Source organism: Chelonoidis abingdonii, chromosome 3 (genome assembly GCF_003597395.2).
Source record: "Chelonoidis abingdonii isolate Lonesome George chromosome 3, CheloAbing_2.0, whole genome shotgun sequence".
In the NCBI taxonomy this organism is placed as follows: Eukaryota; Metazoa; Chordata; order Testudines; family Testudinidae; genus Chelonoidis; species Chelonoidis abingdonii.
The window spans coordinates 104324824-104339648 of NC_133771.1; the positions used below are offsets into that span (position 1 = coordinate 104324824).

The 14825-nt window shown below is 47.9% G+C and overlaps 1 protein-coding gene across 2 annotated transcripts in view; it reads left to right on the forward strand.

Moving 5' to 3' along the window:
- Positions 1-14579, forward strand: part of ARG1 (arginase 1) — a 32226-nt gene extending 17647 nt beyond the window's left edge. For both annotated transcript variants that reach the window (XM_032800769.2, XM_032800770.1), the window contains 2 exons: positions 7120-7256; positions 14177-14579. In XM_032800769.2, coding sequence (XP_032656660.2) covers positions 7120-7256; positions 14177-14325 — 286 coding nt within the window. In that variant the 3' untranslated portion in view covers positions 14326-14579. The remainder of the gene's footprint in view (positions 1-7119; positions 7257-14176) is intronic.
- Positions 14580-14825: the final 246 nt, after the last annotated feature.

Sequence of the window (14825 nt, forward strand, 5' to 3'; positions counted from 1 at the left end):
GGCAACGGAGCAGGCTGCCTGCTTGCCCTCGCAGCGGACCAGGCAGAAATGCCTCCGTGGCATGCCGCCATGCGTGGGGCGGCAGAGAAGTCTAGAGCCGCCCCTCCAATAAAGTAACACAAGCATGCTCTGGCTCTTCGAATGAAAAAAAAAATGACAAACAATTTAAATAAAACCAAACACTTGTTGAATCTGCAGAAAAATTGCAAAGCCTTAAAAAATCACAGAAGCTGTACATTTTGATGCTCACATATTTCACCCGACACGATTCCTTAGGTTTGAAACCTTTACCTTCTCCTTTGCAATTGACCCAGAACCCGTATTCTACCCCTGCCCTCTCCTTGGCCAGGAAAAGCATGTACTTATTTTTTAGATTTCTGCGTGAGTCATCGTAGCAGATACTCACTTCGTAGTCGAACAGTAGATTCCACTTCCCGTCCCGCGCAGTCCATCTCTGAACATTTAATATTTGTGAGTCTAAACCAAGGGAGGAATACTATATCAGCCTGGCTTTCAGAATGTGTGTGGAATGAAAAAACAGGCTTAGGCTGGAAAATATGTTTCCCACCCCACCCTCCAAGCTCAAATACTGGAGAATGTTCTTCAAAAACGCTTCTTGATGTGAGGGAGAGCTCTAGTCACAGCCTAGCTGTGTGCTGGGAGTGTATGAATCTGCAGAAGTAGCAGACCAAGATTGTTTAGCGTGTGAGAACTGTGCCTCCGGCACTGACAGAGGCGTGCTTGTACTCGTACACTGCTGCGCTACTGTACTTATATAGGCCCCCCTGCCCGTAGTATCTGAGTTGGCTTGGCATCTTGGAGGTATTTATTCTCGCCAGCACCCGGAAGTAGAAGGATTGCTAACTAGTGCTACTAGCCCCATTTTTCAGCAGGGGAATTCGGGCACAGACCAACAAAGTCACTTGCCTAAGGTTACACCGGCAGCCTGCAGCAGAGCAGGGAATTGAACCAGCGACTCTCAAAACTAGGGCAACACCGTAACCAGGGCACCATTATTATTATTATTATTATTATTGGTATTCCTGCAGCACCTTGGAGGTCCAGGACTCCACTGAGCTAGATGCTCTACAACCACAGAACAAAACATCAATCCCTGCCCCCAAGAGCTCCCTTCCCTGTAAGCTAGCAGCGAGCTCCTTCCTCACCTGCCCTCGTTAACCATCTCCTAGCTACTCAGGAGGGTGAAAGTTTGCTCTCCTATACATAGGCCTCTGGAAGCCATGCTAGTAATAGCAGTGTAAGCACCAGCCTCCGGATTTTCAGAAAGGTAACCTAGGCAAATGGGTGAGTTGAGTTAGCAGCTGCTCAATAAGGAGCTAAAGAAGAAAAGCAGAGTTATAGATTAAGATGCAAACAAAAAACACATCTAAACATAAAATAGCTTTGTGATTTTCTCCATATTACCTGCTACACAATAATATTCAATTGTTTTGAACAGGAAATTTTAAATGAAAAATGTACTTTCTTGTGACCTTTAACTTTTTCCTTCCACTATGCTAATCACAGGGTGTGATGTTAAAGATAGAGAGCTGAAGTTTGATATCATTCCCAATGACCACCCATATCATAATGCAAAGAATCCCAGAACTGTTGGGCGTGCAAATGAGAAGCTAGCCAGCGCTGTGGAAGAAGTGAAGAAGGATGGAAGAACCTGTTTGGTAGTTGGCGGGGATCACAGGTCCTTTGTTATACTTATCTGTATAAAAGCATGAGTGGCTTTCAGAACTGCACAAACTACCCAAATGAAGAGCCAGTTCATTTTTAGCTAAGTTCTTTCAGTTCAATTTCAAGACTAGCAGCAGTCTGTTAAATCTGATCAAAAGTCTTTCCCTATTCCAACACCCCCTTCAAAAGGTTGGTAGAAGAAATAATGAGCCATTCAAACAAGCCAAGGCTGTTTCCTACACAGCAGTGTTTGCATTTAAAAAAAAAATGAGGAACCCTCATTTCCACAGAGGTCAACTTTGGAGTTTTATGTAGATTTGGGTCCTGATCCTGTAAACACTTATGCACATGCATAATTTTACACAGTGCAAATAGTTCCAGTAAGGAAGGGGTGGGTAGTTAATGTGGCTGTTCAAAGTGCCGATCCAGCAAAGAACTCAAGCATGAGCATCGCTTTAAAGAATGTAAATAGTGTTGGGATTCCCTCAGAGATCTCTCTTCATTCAGCTTCCCAAGAACTCCAAATTTTGTCACTCAGGTATCGTAATTTGGCATACAGCAATGTTGCGCTGAGTTGATCAGGGAACATCATAGCTCCAAAGTTATACAGAAACTATTTCTCTTTGTACACATTCACACATCTCATTACATTTACTAGACACTCCATCACACACTTTAGGATCAGATTGGTTAATCTGTAGGAACTGATCCCAGTAACACATGCTCTATCCATGTGCTGTCCATTTTAGACTTCCTCTCTACCTCATTCTCTACGCTCCTAATTTACTTTGTCCCTTGTTGTCTAGTTCATAGTAAATAGTTCCCCTGGGTGTTCTCCCTCTCATTTTAGCTAGCTCACTCATTGTCTTTTTAGCCTACTGACCTATCTCCTTATTTTATTTAGCACAAATGTCCTGTTTTCAGCCTGATGAGTCATTTAAATCCCTAATCCTATCTTCCAAAGAATGAGACTTCCACACAGGTGTTAATTACTTCAGGCCAGGTCTCAACAACAAATAGGCTCATTCACTTCATTGGGAGTATTCAAACTATGCATCTTTAAGCATTTGTGTACTCCTAGCAAAGTGAAGAGGACAACTCACGTTCTACACATGCTTGAGTGCTTTGCTGGATCAGGGCCCAAATTACCATTCTGGACCAGGGCATCTGTGCAGTATGTGAACTCACTAGCCATTCTCTTGCCAATGTTCCAGTGTTCTGCCCTGTGCTTCTGGGAGAGTGTTGATTCTGAGCTCAACTCCATAGTACGCAGAAAGCCAGCCACACTCTTTCCTTTTCTAGACTTCCTGGCTTCTCCCCACACAGAAGAAATATAGCATTTCCAGTGCATGAGGAGCCTTCCTTGGCTGCATAGCAGGCTGCAGATTTTCATCCTCAGAGAATGTTTTGCAACAACAAATGCTTTTAGAAATAAGTTTAGCATGGTGCTGTGAGAAGATAAAGACGTTGTGTGATGTGCCATGTAATGCCTATGTTTACGCATAACTCTGTCTATTCAGCTTGGCAATTGGAAGCATATCTGGACACGCAAAGACTGAACCTGTAATTTGGTTTGATGCCCACGCTGATATTAACACTCCACTGACATCATTATCTGGGAACATGCATGGGCAGCCTGTGGCTTTCCTGCTAAAGGAACTGAAGGTAATACAATTGCCATCACCTCTTTACATTGCAAGTATCTTGGAAACTCGTCCTAAACAGATGTGAGTTCTTGCTCATCCTCTGCTGCCCCTGATTACTACTGTAACATTTAAAATTAGTAAGGCAACCTGCCCATCTATTTCCTCATATTGGGACCCCTTCTCCCTCATGGATCACCCATGGCTCCTGTGGGCAAGAAGCCTGGCAGTCCCTGCCCTGAACCCTTAGGATCCCAAAGCTCTGCCCCTGGTTGGGAGTCATGGTAAAAGAGGAACCCCAAGAACCCAGTGTCCTATGGCTCTGATTTGGGTGCAAGGTTTGATTTTCAGCCTGCTCTCAATCCATTCAACCTTTCTACACTCACATTTTGGGCTTTTTAAGAAGTCAAACTTTATTCTCCCCATCTCACCCCACTTTGAGGAGGTGGCTGGTTGTTATGGGGGTAACGAAGTAAAAATAAAACCTCTTTTGATCCTCTGAGGTGTCTGGTGTTCCAGGATTCGAGTGGTTAAAGCCATGCCTCTCTGCTGAAGACATTGTGTATATTGGACTAAGAGACGTGGACGATGCTGAACAGTGAGTCTAGTTCCTCTCTCAACAGTGCTCAAATGCCACATTTCCCTTGCCTAAATGGATGTGTGGTGTTCCTGCAGACTGCAAAGCAGGTGCCTCCTTGACCAGTGTGAGGCTTCATGTGATGTGATTTGGAAACAACTGGCTAGGCAGTAGAAAATAATTGGAGAGAGGAGAAGGAGGGGAAGTGGGATATAGTGGATCACAAATTGAATAGGAGCCAATAATGTGATGCAGTTGTGGAAAGTCTAATATTCTGGGGTATATTAATGGAGTGTTGTATGTAAGACATAGGAGGTAATTGTCCTGCTCTTCCTGGCCCTGCTGAACCCTCTGCTGGAGTACTGTGTCCAATTCTGGGCACCACACGTTAGGAAAGATGTGGCTGAATCAGAGCGTGTCCAGAGGAGAACAACAAAAATGAGAAAAGTATTAGAAAATCTGGCCTCCAAGGAAATGTTAAAATTAAATTGGGGGGAGGGGAATCTGATAACAGTCTTCAAATATGTTAATGGCTGTTATAAAGGAGATGGTGATCTACTGCTCTCCCTGTCCACTGAAGATAGAACAAGAAGTTATGGGCTTAATCTGCAACAAGGGAGATTTAGGTTAGATATTTGGAAAACTTTAACTATAAAGGATAGTTAAGGACTACAATAGGCTTCCAAGGGAGGTTGTAGAGTCCCTGTCTTTGGAAGTTTTTAAGAACAGATTAGACAAATACCTACCAGGGATTGTCTAGGTTTACTTGGTCCTGCCTCAGCCCTAGATTCTATGATAAGAGAAAATAAAGCAGAAAATAGGCCCACTTTCCCCAAAGACAGACAGCCAATGGACAAAATCTGCAATATATAAATCAAGAACTGCAGGGAGCAGACACTATCTTTAAATATCATCTCACCTCAAAAGATCAAGCCACATTCACCAGGAGTGATTTCCCTCCTCTCCTCTCCTATCTGCTTCGTCCGCTCATGTTCATGAGTAAAATGTTGGGGGGAAATCCAGTGACTACGAACATTTCCTCTCAAACTGCTCAATCCCTTTTTGCTGACTGAATGAAGCCTGCACCCACAGCCATCAACACCTCTTCTCTACCTTTGGCTCTCTCCTCAAACCAGCTGCCTGCTCCTCTCCTGTGCTGAGGAGTCTCTCCAATTTTTTCAAAGAGAAAAGATGCAATCCAGCAAGAACTCCCACCTTCCTGCCCATCCCCTTCTGTTCCGACTTATTCTTTGTTACCTCGTCTGTCATTCTCAAGTCTCTCTCCTTCTTGTTCCTCTACTGCCAATATCCAATCCTTCTACATTATCTCCTTAGCTTTCCCTGCTTTTCTTTGCTCTTCTCTTATCCTCACCCACCCAGCTGGTTCTTTCATCTTCAGTCATCTCCTTCTCAATCAAAACCTATCTTCGATCAACTCCTGGCGTCCAGCTATTGCTCCTTATTCGCCTTCCTCTGTTTGCCTAAACCCAGCACATGTATTAACTACATACATTTAAATACAAATTTAGGAACTTAAATATTAATTGTAGACATCTAAATGAGTAGTTATGCATCAAATTCAAACTAAATACATATTTCAAATATACCATATAGATTAAGGCCTATATATTGCTCGGTACCCAAGTTTCAAAAATTAAGCATTCATATAAACAAAATACTTTACCCCCATTCTGCCTAAATTCATTCATCTGGTTGAATTTGCTGAGAGAATTAAAATGTAAAATTAATAAATATTTTACTTAGTTCTCTGATGGAAGATACATTCAAAGCTTCAGTGCATTACAAAAGCTGAAAAACAAGTATTTTAATTGTATTCAATAAGCATGAATGTGTCTGCCATGCCTCTTGCAGCTAATGGCGAAAATCTCTGGGTATTAATACTATCTCGATGACTAAATAGATCACTTGGATTGGGAAGGGATGAAAGAACACTCCTTATCTTGCGAGGCCACAGAAGTACAGAAAATTTTCATTTTTATAAAATAAGGATAAAAAATTTCGCTGCAACCATGCTCCAAAAATATCAGGTAAATCCCCCAGAAGTTTGAATCCCAGTCAGTCACTGGAGCGCTCAAGGATCGGATTAATACCTGCCAGCACAACAGCAAACTGTTCTAATATGGGGAGAGAAGTCCTCTATATATATATAGAATGTATTATGTTAAAGTTTTCAATAATCTAGGAGAACACAGCACATCTTTGCCAAATACTCATGCATGTAATAAGCCCAATTATGTAATGACAATCCTAACCCAAAATTTAAAAACAAATGTCTCCTTGAGAGTTTACAGCTCTCTGTACATACTAGAGCTTTATAGATATGTTTTTCAGTCCAGGTTAATTTTAGATAAAGATCATGAAGGGTCACAGCAGTAAAAAAAATTCACAGCCCTCTGAACCTGTCCAGACTTCCTATATACCCTCTGACTAAAAACGGGGGGGTGGGCACTCAGAGGGCAGCCTGGGGGACGCCGCAAGTGCTTGCAGGGCGAGTGGGGGTTTGTGGCCTGTGAAGTTCCACAGGTGCTCAGGGTGGGGGGAGGGGGGGAGTCTCTGCCCGGGGGGTGCTGCGGGTGTGCGGGTTGGTGGGGCTGGGACAGGCTCCCTAACTAGTTCCCTGAGAAGTGGTGACCCCAACTCCTAGCTTCACATGCTGCCTCTGCTTTGCCCCAAGCCCCAGTTCTGCAGCTCCCATTGGCTGGGAACCGTGGACAATGGGAGCTGTGGGGGTTGTGCCTGCAGGCGGAGGCAGCACATGGGGCTAGGAGCTGAGGGAGTGGAATTGCTGTCACTGTTCCAGGGAGCACCGCCCCCCCAGGTAAGCATTGCCTTGCACCCCAAACCCTAGCCCTCAGTGCCCCACCCCCCCTCCCCCAAACTCCTGCTTCTGGAGGACTAGGGGTCCAAGACTGCTCCAGCACTGGCCACTGCAGAAGTCATGGAATCCGTGACTTTCGTGACAAACAGGGAGCCAATTTAGAATCTGTTCCTTGCTTCACTGTGACGCCGTCCATGGTAGTATCCCATTCCATAACTTCTTTATGTGGCATAAATATTTTCTAAGTAGGACACAAGAAGTCTGAATCAGGGGGCTTAAGTTTTTCCATTGTTTCTGAAGAACATTTTCACAGGACCACTTTACAGCTTCTCTGAATGTGTTTAATTGTATTCTCTTGTTTTCCACCAATAAAGTAAGAAGAAACCAATTCACTTAAGTTTTGATGTTGATGGCTTGGATCCCCCTCTGACACCAGCTACAGGCACCCCAGTTCCTGGAGGAGTGACTTTGAGGGAGGGTATCTATGTAGCAGAACAACTTTATAAAACAGGTACAACAAACAAAGTATTGCTGAAGAGTGGAGTTCATGAAAATTAAAACTGGAGGGGACAGAGTATTGAGTTAAATAGCAGGTTTTGCATACCTAGATGTTCTGGAAAAGACGGTTACTCACCTTTGTAACTGTTGTTCGAGATGTGTTGCTCATATCCATTCCAGTTAGGTGTGCCATGCTGCCAGGTGCAACGGTTCGTATGAAGATTTTTACGCCTAGCAACACTCAGTGGGTCGGCTTGGGGCGCCCCCTGGGAGGGTCTGCCGCGTATGGGCGCCGGATTATATACCCCCCCCATGCCGACCCAAGCCACCCTTTCAGTTCCTTCTTGCCGGCTACTCCGACAGAGGGGAAGGAGGAGGGTTGGGAATTGAATATGAGCACACAATTTTGAAGAACAAACAGTTACAAAGGTGAGTAACCGTCTTTTCTTCTTCGAGGTGCTTGCGTCCATATCCATTCCAGGTAGAGTGATTCCAAGCTTATGTAGGCACAGTGTAGTTGGAGTGAAATGTGGCAGAATGTAAAACTTGCCTGAGCCAGAGGCTGCCAGATCTCTTGACTGTTGAATCCAGAGCATAATGCAAGCAAGAGTATGGACCGAGACCATGGAGGCCTGCGCGATAGATCTTGCGGTAGGTACAACAAGCCGCACGGCGGTAAGGAAAAAAAAGAATGAAGCCTGAGCCCTGGTAGAATGCATGGTGCATGTGGCTTGGGGAAATGGTGAAGCCAAACTCATTACAAGTGGCGGGTGCACATCAGCATCCCAAGAGAGACCCTCGAGAAGGAACAGGTAGGCCTTTCCTGTCGGTCTGCTACTGCGACCGAGGAGTTGGGGTATTTTACGAAATGGTTTTGGTTCCCCCCCGCCCTTGTTCCCCCAAAAATAATGCTCTTGCGATAGCGCTCTACAGACGTCCAGGGAGCGCAATGTTGTTGACCCCATTGCGATTGAGTGTGGTTAACATGAAAGGCTGAAACCACCTTAGGAGGAAGCGCGGCGCGTGTGTCGTACACTGCACCCTGTCTTTGTGAACATAGTGTATGGCGGAACCATTCGTAAGAGCCCTAAGCTCGGAGACTCGTCGGTCGACAGTAATGGCTCCGAAGAAAGCCTGTTCTTCCCAAGACAAGTATGAGCACGCAAGCGCGGTCGCTAACGGCTCGAATGGGGGAGACATAGTCTGGTTAAAACCAGGTTGAAAGTCCAGGTGGGGCTGGGTGGCGTAGCTGAGGGTATGTAAGCGCTCCAAGCCCTTGAGGAAACCTCGAAACCATAGAGTGTGTGAGGAACATGGACAACGACCACCTTGAGCCTGGGGGTGGAAAGGTAGAAGAGATGGCTGCCAAGTGTGACCCTCAGGCAATGACACCGCTAGGCCGCGCTGGTGTTGTAAGCCAGAAGCAGTCCAAAATAGAGGGGGGATCGAGAGCTCAGTAAGGAGTAAGATCAACGCGTTTCGCATCTGTAGGAGTAAATCTGCCTTCCCATTTGGCCAGGTACGGTTGACCAGGTGGAAGGCCTTTCTGCTACCCCGATTTAGTCACGCAGCACCACACCGTGTGGTGAAGAACACTGCAGCGTCCAGGTGGCGAAGCCTGCTGCTGTGGCCCTGAGTTTATGAGGTCTGGGTGGAGTGGCAGGGTAATTTGGGGTTGGCATTGACACGGTCGAGAAGCAACTGTATTGTATCAGTGCTGGCCTGGAACCACGCTGGAGTGATCATGATGATGCGCGCCCTGCCCGCTGCGAAGGTTTTGAGGCAGGACCCCAATGAGCCAAGGGGGAAGGTTGGGAGGAGGGGGAAAGGCTTAAAGGAGTTGGCCCTTCCATGGCAGAGGAAAACGCCCAGATCAGATCACGGGGAGAGTACGTTGGGAAGAAGTCAGAACCTGCAGACATTTCCTGTTCTTGCGCAACGCAACAGGATCTATGTGGGAAAGAATCCCCACTTTCTGGCAACAGAATGCATCACATCGGGGCAGAGCAACCACTCGTGGAGACAGGCAAAGGACCTGCTGAGTCGGAGCGGCAAGGCGTTCCGACTGCCTGGGAGAAAGGACGCTTACCAGATTTAGTCGAGTGGTGCTATGCAAAAAGTCCCAAGAGACGGGTATGGCCTCCTGTATAAAGGAGGAGGGACCGTTGTCTCTCCCTGGGTGTGTTTTATGTCGCACATGGCCATTGTGGTTAGCTGTAAAACTGAGACACACGGCCTCGCAGCTGCTGCTGAAACCCCTGGCACGCCAGGCGGACTGCTCTCATTTTGGACATTGATGTGGAACGCCCAGCATCGCTGAAAGACCAATAAGCCCTTAAGCTCGAAAGGTTGACGAGGTGAGCATCTGAGCTGAGAGATGACGTACGTCCGTTGGTCACGGACAGTGAGGCGCTGGGCGCGATTGAAATGGCATCCCTGCCCAACCAGGGAAGGGAGTTAGCCACCATTCTAGGGAGCAGCCTAGAGTGCGCCGATGGGTAATGGTGACTAATCATGAACATTGGGCCCCGTCTTGGTTGGTACCGCCGATTTGAGCCAAACTTGGAGAGGACAAAGCCGAGAGCTTGGTGTGTTTGTTACAAACTGCAGCGCAGCCATGGGACCCAGGAGACCGAGACAACGTGCGAAGCCGCGGTCGTTGGGAAAGTCCTGCAGACCTTGGATGATTAGATGCCATCGCCTGAAAACCGGCGGCTGTGGTAAGCAGGCTCCCGGCTAGTCGGAGTCCAGATAGCTTCCTAGGAAGTCTAACCTCTGCGTGGGGAACCAGAGTGGTTGTTCCATAGTGATCATCAGGCCTAGACATGTGAATAGGTCCCTCGACGATGCTCACATGCTGAGTGACTTGTGTCTTGGAGTCTCCTCGGATGAGCCAATCGTCCAGATACGGAAACGCATATCCGACGCTGGCGGAGGTGGGTGGCGACTACGGCCATACACTTGTTAATGCCCAGTGGGGCTGTAGAAAGGCCAAAAACAGCAAGACCGTAAACTGGAAGAACCGACGTGGCTAGAAAGCAGAGGTATCTCCTGTGTGGAGGGAAGATGGTGATGTGAAAGTACGCGTCCTTCAATCATCGAGGGAGCTGCCACCAGTCTCCAGGATCCAAGGATGGAATAATGGTTCCCAGGAATACCATGTGGGAACTTCAACTTATCAGAAACTGGTTGAGTCCTCGTAGTCTCTAGCGAATAGGGTCTGAGACCTCCGTACGAGTTAGAGATTAGGGAAATAACGGAGTAAGTCCCTTGCCCCTTTCGAGTCCCATCGGCGTCTGCACCTTTGTAAGAGGAATTGCTCTGAAGGAGTCCTGAAAGAGGGTCAGGGTTGGAACAAATTGGAGGTGTACCATACCCACCATGTGTAGGAGCCAGCGAACTGGAGTTAACTGGGAGCCACGCAAGAGAAGTAGGAGTGGATCCCGCCTGTAACTGGTATGCCAGCCCTCGGGCGCCCCTTCGAAAAGTTTGTCTTTGGTCCCGGTGGTGACTGCGAGGGACCTCGATCTTGGCCCCTCTAGGGTCTGACGGTCCGTCTGCGGACCACCTCGGGGCGTGCCATCTGCAAGTCCTATCTGTGGCTAGGCACAGAGTATGGCGGATGCGACTGGTGTCGGAAAGGCCTGCGTTAGGTCGTCGGTGTATGCACGCCCGAGGACGCGCATTAGGACCCTGCTGTCTTCAGGCTTTGCAGCCTGGGGTTATTCACTGCAAAGAGGCCTTTACCATCAAATGCTAACGTCGTGAATGTATATTGCGCTCTGGCCAGAGGTTAAAAACCTGAAGCATGAGATGCTCCTCATGGTAACAAGGCCTGGAGGAAAGCTCTGGCCACCTTTTCCCTTCCTCAAGAGGGCAGTGAACTCTTGCGGAGTCTTGATGGAGAAACTCCATAAACTTATCCACCGTCATCCAAGTGTTATAATTATGGGGCTAAGCACGCTATGATTTGCCACGCAGAGTTATAAGGCCCTTGCAGAGTACACCTTGAGGGTGAGTAGGTCATTCGCCTAGCCTCCTTTGATTTCGGGGCTGGCACCTGCTGGCCCTGGCATGCCGTTTCCTTTCCTTAACGGACTAAATGACTAGTGAGCAGGGAGGAGGACAGACATACAAGTAGTAGTATCCCTCCATAGAGTATCGGCGTTCGCCTGGATGGTCTGAATTAAAGGGTAGGCCCCTCTAGTGGGCAACCGCCGATAGAATGTCCACTACCGGGTCCCCTACCTCCAGGACCTCCTGCACCTGGAGGTCCGCATCTGAGTGCTACCCTACTTAGGAGGGGTCCTGATGGGCTCTCAGGTTGTTGGTGGGCACACCAGAATCGCGGTCCTGAGCATAAGAGCTGTCCGCGTGGGAAGACACTGATGCGTGTCCAGATGGCCATGGAGGTGCTGAAAAATCATGGGCAGAGTCTCCGACTCTACTGGACCTTGCCCAACCTGGCACCGGGGACTGGTACCGGAAGGCGTACCGGTACCTGGAATGAGATCCAGACCTGCGACCAGAGTGGTGCCAGGAGGTCGACCGAGATCGAGGTCGGGAGCAGCTACGGGAGTCACGGTGCCTGTAGCGGTGCCGGGAGTCAGAACAGTACCGAGATTAGCGGGTCAGTGAACAGGACACTGACCAGTGCGGCGAGTGCGACCGGTGCTGAGGAGAACAGCATCGGGACTGCAAGTGGCGTCGGGAGCGGGAGTGCCGACGGGATCTGGAGTGTCTGCAAGACTGGGATCATGAACGGTGCCGCTCTGCTGTGCTGACAGAGGATGGTCGTATCAAGGGAGGCTTGCCAAGAGACTGTATTACCCGCACCGGTGGTGCCGGGGGTTCAGGCAGCACCTACTCTGTCATGGCAATGAGATCTCTCGCTGTTGGGAATGTCTCCGGAGTGGAGGGAACAGTAAGCTCAACCACAGCGTGTACCGGGGAGCTGTCAGGCACCGGATTTGATGGCCCTTGTGGGACCAGGATCGACGGTGCTGATGTCGTCAGTGCCTTGGCAGGTGTCGGTGCCGGGCGATCCGGCTTAGACAGGCTCTCTGGCTGCGGTGCAGTTTGCACGGAAGCAGCAGGAGCAGGGAGCTCAACCACGGTGTGCGCTGGGGAGCAGTCAGGCACTGGAGTCGACGGCCCTTGTGGGACCGGGACTGATGGTGCCGACATCATCGGTGCCTCTGCAGGTGTCGGTGCCAGGCGATCCGACTTAGACGAGCTCACTGGCTGCGGTGCAGTTGGCACGGAAGCACCAGGAGTAGGGAGCTCAACCACGGTATGGGCTGGGGAGCTGTCAGGCACTGGCAGGAGGAGTCGTGGGCTTTCTCGACTTTGGAGAGAGGGAGCGGTGCCGAGTTGACTTCGGTGCCAGCGACGGCAGGTGTCGAGAGGCCTTGGTAGTGCTGGCGGGGTCCTGTGCCGGGGAGGCGCTTCTGCCCGCTGAATGGCCAGTGCTCGGTGCAGAAGGTGGAGGGTAAGTGAATGTCCCGCTCCATTTTGTTCTCGGCTTAAAAGCCTTGCAAATGGGGCACTTAGCTGTGAAGTGCGATTCCCTGAGGCACTTCAAACAGGAGTTATGCGGATCTCCTGTCAGCATCAGCTTGTGGCAGGCCGAGCACAGTTTAAGAACCGGTGAGCAGGGCATGGGCTCCGGCACCGGTTGCGGGGAAGGGGCTACTCCCCAAACCCCGCTAACTATTACTAAACTAACTATGCAAGTAAAGAAAAAACGTATAAGTATATAAATATCGATAAAAGGATTATAACTATATAACTATATACACGAGAACTACGAGTAGCTAGGGAAGTGGAGGTCAGCTAAGCCGCGCTCCACTGTTCCAACGACTGACACGGGCGGTAAGAAGGAACTGAAGGATGGCTGGGTGGGCAGGAGTATATATCCGGTGCCATAGCGGCGCCACTCCAGGGGGCGCCCAGCCAACCCACCGAGTGTTGCTAGGGTAAAAATCTTCAGACGAACATGCACGCAGCGCGCGCACACCTAACTGGAATGGATATGTGCAAGCACTCGAAGAAGAACCAAAGGTTCAAATCTCCTCAACATGTCCACATCCGTCCTTCAGAGAGAGAAACTATCATAGAGCTTACTCTCTGCGCCGGGTTTTTGGGAATGGCCTTTAACTGAGGTCCTATCTGCGCTCATAGCACATTTTGCATAAATAGGGATTTACTAGTGTCCAGAGGCTACATTTCCCATGCTGTCCCTACTGTGTAGCACTCTGGGCTCTGCATAGCTGTTGCACTCCCACCACAGCTACCTGTGTTTTAGTGGCATTTAGTTTGTGAAGTGCTTTGTCAATTCACTGGAACGCAGGTGTTCGATAAAATGTAAAAACAGATACAAAGAAAGTTAGAAATCACCTGCAACTTTATAGTATGGGAGCCCCAACAGGCATAGAGCTGATGTAGCTGGCTCCTACACCCCTTGGTCTAGACAACATATTGAGGGTGGGACTGAATTGGTCCTTGGCAGGGAGGGGGAAGTAGCCAGAGCATTCTGCACTTTGGCCGTGCCTCAGGTAGTGTATGAACCCTTGGGGACAAAGCTAGCTGGTTCAAATTAGAGTAGCCTCCGAATGATGCCTGAGGCTGGGGATTAGAGTCCTAACTAGCTCTCTGATACCAGCTCCTTGTTGTTGTGTCCAGCAGAAGATGAGCACAGTAGAATATCTGACTCTGTCTTCATCCTATGCTGGGAAAAGGCACACTACTGGTTGAGTCTTCTTCTACTAGCCTTTGTTAATGTTGATAAAGAACAAAGGCAAAACCCAACAGGGGGAAAATACATCCTGCCTTGGAACCTCTGTGGTAGAGAGTTTGGAATTTCTTGACCTGAAAAGAAAATTATGTATCAATTGAAAGTTTTCTCAGTATAACTATCATTTGTTATTGCAGGGTTGCTATCAGCAGTAGATACAGTGGAGATCAATCCGCGTCTTGGGAAGACACAAGAAGAAGTTGACTCAACGGTCAACACAGCTGTTTCAATTATCTTATCTGGTTTTGGAAAAGCACGTGAAGGTTCTCATAGTTGCAGTTACTGAATACCCCAGCCACAAAAATCCATTTGAACATATACAATTATGTTCCAAGAAGTTTTTTAATCCTAAAGTATAACAACATTTTGTTAATGCCAATTGCTTACTGAATGACTTTGGTAACCTCAAGCACAAAAATACGTTTTTCATCAAAGCTCAGAAACAAATGAGACAGTAATTGTAACTTGTGTTAATGGAGGCTGCTGAAGTATTACCATAATTTTATTACCACCATTGCATTAAATCACATTATACTACTATTTACTGATCTTGTTTTCACTGCATTCTATAAAGTTCTTGGAAAAAGAAAGTGGACATTTTTCTTATGCACTAAACTAAGTTTTCTGGAAGAAAATGCAAACGGTTAGTACTAGATAATCCTTCAACAAATTTCTACATGCAAAAACAACCCTCTATGTAGTAAGTAACTTTACTTTAGCTCATCTTCTGCATTACTGAAACTTGAGTCAACACATCCAACATGTTATCTTACAAATTAAAAAGAA